General features: G+C 57.4%; 1 protein-coding gene across 1 annotated transcript in view; it reads left to right on the plus strand.

Moving 5' to 3' along the window:
* The window catches only part of RAP1GAP2 (RAP1 GTPase activating protein 2), a 79,133-nt gene that overhangs the window by 47,522 nt on the left and 19,511 nt on the right, over positions 1-12,100 (plus strand). Inside the window, exon 4 of the mRNA XM_059829460.1 lies at positions 5,920-6,004. Coding sequence (XP_059685443.1) covers positions 5,920-6,004 — 85 coding nt within the window. The remainder of the gene's footprint in view (positions 1-5,919; positions 6,005-12,100) is intronic.

Raw genomic sequence — 12,100 nt, forward strand, 5'->3', positions numbered from 1 at the left:
TGGGTGCACGGGATGAAACCCAGGTCTGGGGTGGCTGTGGAGCCCCGGGGCTGTCTGAAGTCGGTGGGAGCCCTGCAGCAGCGCGTGTCCTCTGCAGACGTCCTCCCCGGGATGAGTGATGATGCAGCGAGATCTTGCCTGCCTGGAGTCCCTGGGATTGGAGGGAGAGCTGTTCAAAGTCAGAGTAAGGTGCCTCGTTCAGGCACTCACTGCAGATTTCCAGGTGTAAAATCTCAGTGAGGTGCCCTTGTCTCTGTTGCAAAAAACCCAAACGTTTTTGGGTTGTTTTTTTCACCACTTATGAGCAGTCGGCTGAGGTCTCCTGGCCGGCTCCATGCCTGGGGTATCAGCAGGTGCTCACCGCTGTCCCGGGAGCTGGGTGTTGGAGGCTCGGTCCCAGCCGTGTGCCGTGAACTGCAGCAGCCATGCGGGACCTGCCTGGGGGGAGTGGGGATGGAGAGGAGCCTCCAGCGGAGGGAGGGCGAGCAGCCTGGGCTCTGCTCCCACCACCCACTCCGGGACAGGGTCGTAACCCAGGCGGCGTGAGGATGAAAGGCAATGCAGAAGCACAGTCTCCTGTGAAAACTTAAGACACTGGGTGTTGAATATTAAATAAACTAAAAAGGGAGCAGCTGGCAAGGTGATGCCCATCAAGGCCAAAAAAATGATGGCTCCAAAAATAGAGGCTGTTAATTTACAGGATAATCTTTGCTGTCCTTCTCAAGGGTACAGCATCTAGACAGGCTGAACTTGTTGCTGCGAGAGTTTTGCGCCTCCTTAGGCCAGGTTTCATCTGCAGAATTAAGTGTAGGCATAAGCGTAACCTGCAGTGCTCCGCGTTTAATTTACACAGCGTAACAAAAGGTAGAGCTAACTGCTTGGTGCGAAACACTTTGCCGTGTCAGATAATATGTTGACATCTCCCCTTCCCACACGTAATTTATACGAACGTACCGTGTCAATTTAGAGGCTGTCTGGTAAATCTGACGAACAAAACAAGAAGGTGGGATGCATTAGATGTTTTTCATCAGGCTTTAGACTGAGAAGGCGGGAGCAAAGTGTGCGCCCGGAGGCAGGGGTTTGGCTGGGAAAGCTCAGGGCGCTCCGGGGTCCCGGCAGCCCTGGCTCTGTACTGAACGGGACATTTTAATCACAATTTCAGTATGTTGGTGGGGTTTACCAAATTCAGGATATGAATTTGTGGGTGCTTTTGGGATGTGATCAGGTATGCTCTAAAGACAAGGGGAGGACTTCACCTGCCCTCGCTCACGAGCGTTACAAACCCAGTGCCCACGCACTCAGAATGGGGGGAAAATCCCCATTTGCTTCCCCTTTGGGAGAAGCAGGGGGAGCAGTCCTGGCTGCACACGGGCTGTACCTTCCCAGTGGGGGCTGGCAGCAGCGGGGTGCCCCCCAGCACAGCCCCACGGCCGCGGCCCCAGTCCTGAGGGGAACACGGGACCTGTGCCGGGATGGCAGGGCTGATCTCACGATCTCCGTTAGGAAACCCTGCAGCTGGGCCCGCGTAACTGCATTAAGGTATTTCCTTAATTAGATTTACTAAGTATGTAGGATTCTAATTCTTTCTTTTCCTTCTCTCTTAATTTGCCTAATGAGAAAAATGAAGAAATAAAATTACAAAAACGATGCTCGTGTTGCCTTCCGGGAAGGCTGGTGTCCAGCGGTGCAGACGTGCAGCTCCAGAGGATGCTCTCGCCCATCCTGTGTGCTGATGCCCGGCCGTGGCCAGGGTGGGCTCGGGGGTGTGGGGGCCAGGCGAAGCACCCAGCTGCCTGCCGGGCACTGGGTGCTGCCTCTGGGGAGCAAGCGCAGCACCGTAACCTTTGGATATGTTATCGATCCTTGAGCTGCACGTCTCCCACGGTGCCAGGGAGAGGCAAGTGGGGAGTGATCGCAGAGGCCATTTATTGGAGCCGTGCCATGCCAAGGCCAGGCTTAAGTTCATCGTGCTATTCCTGCTGTCCTTCCCTACCCCGCCCTCTCCCCCACTTCCTAATTGCCCTCTTGCGTCGTGTCTGCGGTCAGGCTGCTCAGGCGGGAGACGTGTTTTCTTCTTGCGCCGCTCCATCCTAATGCAGGATGCGGTGGAAGAGCCACGAGCCTTTTGGGAAGGCTAACGCAGAGTGCGCTGGGGGCCGTGCCATGGGAGGGTCCCGGCCCCTGCGGGGCAAGGCAGGACATCCTGCTGCACAGCGGAGGCAGGGATGCTCCCACGCTGCAGGCAGCCAGGATCCCCTGGCCGGCCGGTCTCCGGCTTTGCAGGGACACCCCCAGGGGGGCTGAATGTCCTGGGGCCACTTCCCAGGGCCCCTGCTGTGGGTGGGAGCCGGGTGCTGGTGCCGTGGCGAGTTGCACAGTGTCCCTCTGCCCTGGTCCTCGCTGGCGTAACCACCTGGGACCTTTGCTGTAGTTTGGGTTCTGCAGACACGTGGCGCCAGCCGGGGACCGGGTCACGGCGTGGGGCTGCCGTGAGCACCCGCTGGCTCTGGCATCGTCTTCAGGGGAGATCCCTGGGGGCTGCTTCTCCGTGCAAGCACGCTGTGCACAGATAAAGATGTGCTAATCTTCCTCATGATTCATTTATCATCCCGTGAGGGTAATCTGTTTGGGAATTAGGCTGATGGCCCTTGACCCCATAGCTGATGGCAGACTGAATCATCCCAGTCAGCGGTTGCAGTGTAACATAACATATTTCCAGTGCATGGAGGCTAATTACAAGCGGTGGCTGGTGAATGGGTTTGTTTTGCTCTCCCAGAATTGCAGGAGCAGTTCCAGCAGTTTGGCCCCAAAGAAGCAATCGGCATGTGACAGAGGAACACGTTGTTAAGTTGTGTGAGTGATTTTATAATACTTAGAATATGATGCTATGGCAACCTGTTACAAATCCCAGATCAAATCAAATTATTTGTGTGCATCCCTGTAACTTTAATCTTTGTAAAGTCTGATACGTTTTATGCCTTTGAGGCCACCGTGCAGATTAGTGCAATCAGGCAGAGCTCAGGGTTCAAAGCAAGGAGAGCAAAAGATGAGTGGTTTGCTCCAGATCAGGCTGTGCTTTAGTGTCCTAGAAAGTCAAAGCACAAATTGTAAAAATCTGTCATCCTCGGCATTTTTTCAGCAGTGGAGTCACGGTGAGTTTGCGGAGAGGAGAAGGGGAAGGAGCTTGATAAACAATACGGGTGGGCAGGACATGAATTAGGCTATTGTGCATACACAGTCCCACATCATTTTAATTAATTTCTTGCATTGGAAAACTGGATGATGCTAAGAGCTTAAATGAGACGTAATAACATAAGGCAAATTTGACCTGCTTTGATTTAAAAATAGAAAGAAAAAAAAAGACTTTTATTGGTTTAATGTAATGTAAAATGCCAGTCCTTGGTCCGGATTCACGGTTGAACACAAACCGCTGGGTATTTCCCCCAGTGACTCTGGCTGCTGTTGTGTTGCTGGCACAGCCCGGGTGATGCTGCAGCCCTCGGTGCCCTGTGGCTGCGATGGGGACGGGGACGGGTGCTGCTGGTCCCGCTTTGCCTTTGCCCCTCGCAGCCGCGGGACAGCTTTCTGCTCCGCTCCTCCCGCTCCGTTGAGTTGCAACCTGGAGGCCAGAAAGTCCACCTTTGTCTGCTGCAGCTGCCTGCGCCCAGGGAGGAGCCCAGCAGGACCGTCCGAGTCCAAGGGAAATAAATCCTCACGGCAGGGCCCTGCTGCCCGCACACCTGCGCCACCCCAGGCTCCGAGAAGTGCAATCAGCAATTAATTACAAGTACCAGAGGATTTAGCCTGCAGGGTCCCAGGGGTCTGTGAGCTGGGTCCCTGTGTGCCGGTGGCTGGTCTCGGCTGCAGCGCTGCCTGGCACGGCGGTGTATCATCCCGTCCCATGCCATGCTGCTCCCTCTGTGCCCCGCCTGGGTTAGTCTTATGCCTCTGGGACAGATTTATGGGCTTGAACTCCAACCCTGAATTTCCTTCGACATCCAGCTGATGTTCCCCGGGCTACAGCCGAAGTCCATTAATTCTTGTTCCTTGGTCGTTGACTAATGAGAACTATTGATCTGCGTCCTGTTGGTCCTTGCCTTCCCTTGGTCACAGGCGCTGCAGCTCCCTGCTTCTCCTGTCTCCATACGTGCAATGCGTTAACAGCACAGGCTGACAACTGGCAGGTCCCCCCCCCGTCAAATCCAATTGTGCCAGCTGCGGGGGGACAGGCTCCAAGGCGCTGCCGGCTCTGGCTGCTTTCCACTGCTCCACCGTGAAGCCGGTCCCACAGCGACAGGGAGAGATGCCAAATCCCTGGTCTGGGCAGTGGTGCTGCGAAGGGCAGGCTGGGATCCTGCAGCGTGGGGCTGCAGCCGGCCGGGAGGCTGCAGTGCCTTCCTGCAACCTGCAGTGTGCAGAGACCTTTCTGCTAAATGCTTATCTATATGCATATGTGTATGTGTGTGTGTGTTTAAAGAGATGGGGTCAAGTTTCATCAGGAACAGAAGTCTATTAGCAAGAGCAGTTGTGCATACGGGCAGGGGGAGCAGGAGCCAGCCCCTCTCAAGCTCCGGTTCAGTCTCTCATTAGCAGGGACGAAGCCAAACAGCTGTTCCTCCGCTCACGGAGGCAACGCTGGGGTTCTGCACTCGCTGTTGCACCAACGGTCTTGTGGAAAACTGCCCACAGTGCCCACAGCATCCCTGCTGCATCCCTGCGGCACACGGCCCTGCCGAGGAGGGGCTGCAGGCACCTGAGCCTCCCCCATGACCAGCATGCGGTTGTCGCCTGCTGTAACGAGAGCTGGGACTCGGCGGAGGAGGGCATCGAGGGCGGGAGGGCAGGAGCCAAGGCGGCGGGGCTGGCAGCGAGGGCAGGCGTTGCAGGAGGTCGGGCACGCACCCTCTGGCAGGAGCTGTGTGTTTTGGAGAGGGCCCCGGCGGGCATCGGTGCCCGGCCGCTGTGCACACTGTGCCGTGCCATCCCGGGGCGGGCTGCCATGGGAACCAAACCTCGTTACTGTGAGATAAACAGTTGGACATTTTGGCCCGGTTTCTGCAGGACTAACGTGGCAGGGACGAGAGGAAACGAAATTAAATCTCAGATTTTCTGACTCCCAGAGTAGCATCTGGCAGTACCGCTGTGAGCGATGGCTTGGTTGTCTGCCTGGGAAGCTGTTGGTGTAAAGGGGACAGGGTGTTTTTATCAGATAATCGGTGGAGGGCTGAGGTTGTGCCTTTTCAAGGCTGGGGGGCTTTTGTGTGATGCCTTCATGGCAGGTCCGTGGCAGAGGGGCTGCTCCCAGCTCCCCTGAGGTCTCGTGTCCTTGCAACGCCTCTCGCTGCCTCCAAATTCAGCACCCGTGCCCAGGTGCTCTGTGGCGGAGCTGCCCTCGGCTGAGCCTTGCCAAACCCTCGTTGGGGAGTCCCTGGGTTCTACACCAGCATCACCGAGCTGGAAGCGTCCTCCACCGTCCGCGGCACCTGGGCTGCTGGGAGGCTGGTGGGCTGCGGATCCTGCCCAGGCAGGGAGGGTGCCAGATGGAGGGAAACCCAGGGGATGGGTTGTCATAGAAATCCAGTCCTGCTGTCCCTGCTCCGCCATCCGGCAGAGCCCAGCACCACCAGGACTGCACCGTGCCCCAGCCCCGCAGTCGGGCTCTGGCTGGCTCCCAGGGGCAGAGCACGGGCGCTGGATGGGGCAGCGAGGAGTCCTGGCCCGCCCTGGGCACGGGGCTCTTCAAATGACTTCTATCATCTTTTTATGTGATCCGTTTGTTTTATTCTCAGATTCAAGATATTATTTTACAGGCGGCCCACACGCCCGCGGCTTTGCCAAAGAAGATAAGCCCTTATCTCCTGCCTTGCACTCTTGCTCGGGGCACGGGGGAAGCTGACACGCCTGTGTTTGGTTTTTCAGGAAACAGGAGCTGCTGAACAGCACGGATGTGACTGTCCCAGAGCGGCCGCTGTCCCCCCCCCTCACCGCCCCACCGACCATGAAGGTGAGTGCGCAGGCAATGCTGCACCTGCTGGGCGATGCCGTGCCGGGCTGTGGGTGCGCGGTCCAGCCGAGGTGCCGGTTTTGGAAACTGGAGCTGGTGAGGAGCGGCACTTCCAACGCAGCGGCTGTACAGATCTGGGCTGTTCCCGAGGGAGCAGCAGTAGGTGGTTTCTGGAGTTCAGCCTGCAGCGTGTTCAGACACCATCAGCGGCAGTGGGGCGTGCATGCTGGTGGGCCCCATCCTGCGCTGCCGCTCACGTTATGCAATCACGAGTGGCGATGCCAAGCAGGGTGCAGAATACCAGTGCTGTTATCCTTCTAATAACCCTTCCTGGGTGCTGCAGAGGGCGGCTGCTTGCCAGCACGAGGCAGACGGTGCGTCCCGGGCAGGCAGGCACTGCTGGCGGGGTCCGATCCACCGGTTGCTCCTGCCAGGACCGCTCGGCTGATGCCTTTTGCTGTGGCAGACATAGCAGGTCGTGGGACACGGTGCTTCCCCTCCGCTCTGCCCATGCCAGGCTGCCTCTGCAGGACTTGGCCCCTCCCGCAGTTTTCCCAAACCCAACTGGAGAAGGTCACGAGCAACCTGGGCAGACCGGGAAGCTGGTCCTGCTTGAGCCGAGGTTGACTGGGCACCTCCTCAACTCCCAGCTCGCCATTATCTTAATTCAAACAGTCTCAAGTGAGCGGGGGGTGCCCAGCCCTGTGCCGAGCAGGGTGATGCAGAGAGCTGGTGTGGTGACCTGGGGCAAAGCTTTGGGGCGAATTTGACAGGAAAAGTCAATCTGGGACATGGAAATGAATGGGAAAATAGAATAAAATGCAACACGGGTTCACCAAAAGCAGCTTCTGTCAGAGTAATCTGAGACATTTCTGCGATACCAGAGTGTCCAGACAAAGGCAATTGTAGCTCTTCTCCCCGGGTTGCTGCAGAGCGCTCGATATGCTGCCACCCGGGAAATTACTCATTAAGTTGGAGGAGATGAGATGAATGTGAGGATTACGAGGTGGCTGACAACCTGCTTAAATGGTTGTTAAGAGCAAGTGGGCTTGGAGGAGTTTATTAGCAGACCTTCTGACAGTTTGGCTTGTTTAGAGCTTTGTGTATGACCTGGGCGCACAGAGCAGGTAGGAGCTGACAGTTCACTGGTGACACAAGCTGTGGCACCTCGTCGGGCTGCAGGGAGGGCGGTCCTGGTGGGGGGCTTGAAGCTTGGAGTGATGGGAGGGAGCGGGGACGCGCCTCTGGGGAGACCCCGCCGGCAGCGGGGCCATTGTCCTGGGAGCACCGCGGGAAATTTGGGGAGAGGGGGGATCCCACCTGCGGGGTGTACCCGGGGACATGCAGTGTGCTGCGTGCGGGACGTGCTGGTGTGCCAGCAGCAGAGCGTGCTTCCTGGTCCTCGTCCCAGCAGCGTTCCTGGCTGGCCTTGGGCTGGTGCCCAAGGAGGGGAAGCCAAAGCCCCCGCACAGTTTACCAGCCTTGGAGGACAGGAAGTTTCCCGGGATGATGCTGGGCGATGAGCAGCCCTCCCGGGGGTTCGGAGGGATTTCACCTCGGGGATGTTGCTGCATCCCGTGGTGGGACGGCCGGTGCCCACCTGCCCTTGCAAGGCCGGGGAAGCAGCGAGCGTCGGCGTTTCTCACGTGGGCCCTCCTGGGCGAGTGCTGCGGTTCCTCCACGGCCCTGGCCTGCCTGTCCTGCCCCTGTGGGAGGAAACAAATTGTTGGCGCAATTCATTTTGCCTTGCAGGAAGGTGGTAGATTGTTTGGTAACACCTGGCTGGCGTTCAGGCAGGACTTTCTGTGACTGTGAGCACTGCAGCCCCGCAGCGTCCCTGGGGCTCCTCCTGCTGCTGTGCTCCGTCCTGCTTTCACGGGCTTTACAGCAGCACCTGCGTCCTGAAAGGTTCTGCCTTTGCCTTTGCCCTCATCATGTTTTAAAAGGAAATTCTGCCTTTTAATGAGCCTGCGAGCCGGGCAGGCTGAGCCCTGCTGTGCGGGTGCGGAGGTGGCCCCCAATGCTGGGGTCTGCTCCCTGCCTGGGTGCTGCTGCAGGAGGGGTTATGGGGGGCGAGACCCCAGGCACGCCGCAGGCAGGGAGTGTACGGCTGCTCCTCGGCTGGAGCCGGGCAATGTGGGGCAGCGGGAGGTCGGGCTCTTCAATGATGTTTAAACTTCAGCTCAAGGCTTCTCTCAGCATGGGAAACTTGGCACGGAAACCTATGGAAAGCCTGGCATGGAAAAAGTGTGTAGATGCTCTTCCATATGCTTCAGGTAATGTAAGCTCCCCAAAAGCAAACATTGAGTTTTTTCTTCATGCATCTCAAAGATGGCCATTCCTTCTTGCATCACAAGCCGCATGGGCCCGTCTCGCCATGGGTGCTGTGGCTGGGGGGAGGCCAGCGGTGGCTTTGGCTGAGGACATGCCGGGGGACCGGTCTCCACGGCAAGGCTGGAGGCTGCCTGTTTCACTGCTGGTTCTTCATTTTTGTAATCACGTAATTAAAGCAATTAAAAGGCGATTACTGACTTGTTCTGCTTTACAGCAGGATTAAAGGGCTCCTGAATCTTTTGCAGATGGCACAGACTGTGCTTTCGGAAAGGTGAGGCAGAGCTGGGAGCCCATGGCACGTGCTCCCTCCGTCCCCGCGGCACGATGGCAGAGCTGCTGTGGTGACGGCTGCCTGCACTGGCACCCTGGCGAGGCAGTGGCAGAGGAGGATCCTGTGTCTTTGCCAAGCGCAGGGAGCTCCAGAGGTGCCAAACAGGAATAACCCCATTTGTCTTCAGTCCAGGGTCTGTCTGTGGGCCACTGGTTTTTGTTTGTGTGTCTGCTTGTTCGGAGTTTCCTCGTGCCCCTGCAGCCGCTTGGGTCTCAGCTGCCGTCAGCTCTTGAAAGGCAGGGACTGGTATGTATTTGTTGGCATTTAAGAGATGGAACTGGAGACGCCTGGGAGAAGAGATGTCAGGGATTAAGGAGCCATCAGCCTGATGAAGGGAAGCCTGGGGTGACTTTGTGGTTGGGAGCCAGAGACCTGGTCCTTCTAGAGATGTTGCTCGATCCCCTGACCATTGTGGTCAGTGGAGGGGATGCTGGGTGGATGCTGGGTGGTGGCTCAGCGTTGGCGTAGCTGAACCTGCGATGAGATGCTGTGCAGCAGGTTGAGTTGATGTCCTCGGTGCTCATCCTGCTCTGCCCTGCTCTCGGTAGACTTTAAGGTGCTTCCCAGAGATCTCTGCAAGACTTAGTGTCACGGAGAGGGACGAGGGGTAGGTACGGGCGGTGGGAGCAGGGACAGAGGGAGTCCCCAGCAGCTGGGACTGCTCGTGCTCAGGCGCAGCCACGCAGGCGTTTTGGCCAAAGCAGTTGTGTCCTGCCCCCTCCCCGGGTGGCTCTGGGACGGGAGGGCCCTGCTGGTGCTGTGCCTAGTCTGCAGCTCCTGGGTCAACAGGCTGGGTTGTCCTGAGCTGACTCTGGGAGGATTTAAGGTTGGGATTCGTTAGCTCCTTTGGAAGGGCTGTGGCTTTTTCGTGCGTACAGATTTCCAGCCGGAGAGGTTGGCTTTTCTGCCTCCGCCCAGCGCCCAGTTCCCACTGCAGCTCTCCCACACGAGTGCCTTCCCAAAGGGTGCAGCACATCCCTCTGCGGGGCCGTGCATCCCGCTGAGGGGCTGCGCATCCCAGCAAGAGCCGAGCGGAGGGCAGGAGCCTGCCTGTTCCCTGCAAACCCTCACCCGCTTCCTGCCCAACCTGTTTGGGGCACTTTGCCTCCCAGGGGAGCCACCCTTTGAAATAACAAAGCAGCAGTCCTGCCGTGCCTCTGGCTTGGAGAAATATTAACGAAGGGAGGTGTCGGGGCTGGGGAGGGATGGCCGGGCTGGCACTCGGCCGCTGCCGCGCTTGCCGAGTGCCCATGAAGGAAGTCTGCTCGTGGCAGCAGCCGTTGCTGTGTGGCCGATGCGGAGGGGGCGACGCCGGGACGATGATGGATTTCTTACGGGGCCTGCTGGTGAGTGCTGTGCGAGGCGCAGTGGGTCGCCAGGGAGTGGTGCTGGGCAGAGCTCTGCCCCGCTGCGCTCCATCCTTGGCAGCTCCTGCCCGGAGCAGGGTTTTCTTTCTGGGTGTCATTTTCTTCAGAAACCTTCAAAGCAGGCGCTTACTGGCTGCGCTGCAGCTTCTGCTCCGAGTGCTCCTCGTCTGCAGGTACCTGCTCCCTAAACTCACCCCCGGGGTGGTGGGGCAGTTGAAGAGGCACTGTGTGCTCCAGCCGGCTCGGCTCCGGACCTGGTGTCTTGCATGGAGCTGACGGAGAGGAATCGTGTACTTTTCTGTGCTGGAGCACTGGGATGTGACTGTACATCCCCTCTCACGCTGCCAGTGTGGCGTGCTCAGTGGTGAGGGGTGAGGACCTGTGATCGGAAAGGAATAGCAAGTATACCATTTCGGGTTGAGTATTTTGCATTTCACGGGTCTTTAGGACAAGCTGCTGGGCAGGGTTGTCCTGCCGAAGGTGGCAGGGGAAACGGCTGTCTGCTCTGGTGTTGCCTTTGGTTGTGTTTGGGAAGCAGATGCAGGTTTAGTTTGGAGCAGGCAGTCCCAGCGACCCGAGCGGGGCGAGCGTACCCTCTCCTGCCGGCTGGGCCCACGGCAGGTGACATTGCTTCCTGCCGGGCATCACAAAGCTGTGATTGTCTCCGCTATAATTACCAAAATATTTGTGGCCTGGTAAAGCTTGGCTTCAAGTGTGCATAAATCCCTAAAGGGTACAGACTGCTGTCTGCTTTATTAAATACGTGTACGCATTTTCTGCTGGAACTTGCTTTAGCAGGTGGATCCGGTGCCACTGTGCAGTTTGCTTCTCTGGTTCTGGCTGCTGGCAGAGTGGGACCTGGAAACTATTTTAATTGACTCAAAGAGCATTTGTCCATCGCAGAGACCTGACGAGAAACCAGAATCTAAACCAAGCTCAAAATAAGGAAAAGCATTTTTAAAGTGCTCCCAGCTTTGGGCACAGAGCTCTTCTGAGCCCAGGGTTCGTTTTCCCTCCCGTAGGTGCAGTAGGTTAAAAACGGGGCATAGTCTAAAGCTAGAAACACGGCCAGGGCTGCTTGCGAGCCACAGCAGTCCCCGCCTGTGTTGACAGCGTCTTTCCCCCATCCCAGCTGGTGTCACTGAGGGCAGTCACTAGGCTGCTCGTGCTGTAAAACTTAACCTTTGCTCGCCACATTTATTAAAAGAAAATCTCTATGAGGTTTTCCTTTGGTCTTTGATTTTCATTTCTTCATCTCCTCCTCTGTTTTTTTTCTCCCTTTTTTGTCTTTTGAGAAATTCAGTCTGTTCTAAGAGCTCACCAAAAATCATCCCCCCATGCCTTTCTCCTTGGTATCGTGACCCCTTCTGCCCCAAACCTTGCATGCCTCTTCCGCAAACCGTTTCTGATAGCCGGCAGCATCGGAGCTGCTGATCCCGCTTTCTGCTCTCGCTCCTGGACTGGCAGTGTCTGCCGTGGCCCTGGCCTCTCCTTGGCCGTATGAGCCATGAGCCCATCCGCTGTGGCTGGAGCGTGGCGGGTGGCCAGGAGCAGACATCGGTTAGAAGAGAGGGGGGGGAAGGATGGGGGAGAGGAGGGATAGGGCTGCTGCTTCATGTCTCCAGAAAAGCCACTTATTAGTTCTATGGGAGTGCCCCAACATTTACAACCATAGTTTGACTAGATAATTTATTTGCATGTACTTGAGAGCAGGAAAAGCCGGACGAGGGATCAGGATCGTCCAGCTGAGGTTCAGCAGTTGCTGTACAGAAGGGGTGACCCTGTGGGTGCCCGGTGAGTCAGGAGGCTGGTGTGTGCTGGTGGAGCACCGATTTCCCCATGGCTGTGCATGCTGGTGGGGCTGTGCCTGCGCCGGTCGCTCGGGTCAAACCCGCATCTGCTGCGTCCGAACATCATGGCGGGACCGAGTGGGAAAGGCGGCCGGTGCCTGCCGAGCCCCAAAGCAGCTCAGCAATGCGCTGGCTGCTGCCAGGACTCGGGCCCTTTTGGGCAGCATAGGTAGATCAGGGTAGGAACAGGGTTTCTTGAAGTCCCCCCTTGCCC

This window comes from Gavia stellata, chromosome 25 (genome assembly GCF_030936135.1).
Source record: "Gavia stellata isolate bGavSte3 chromosome 25, bGavSte3.hap2, whole genome shotgun sequence".
Lineage (NCBI taxonomy): Eukaryota > Metazoa > Chordata > Aves > Gaviiformes > Gaviidae > Gavia > Gavia stellata.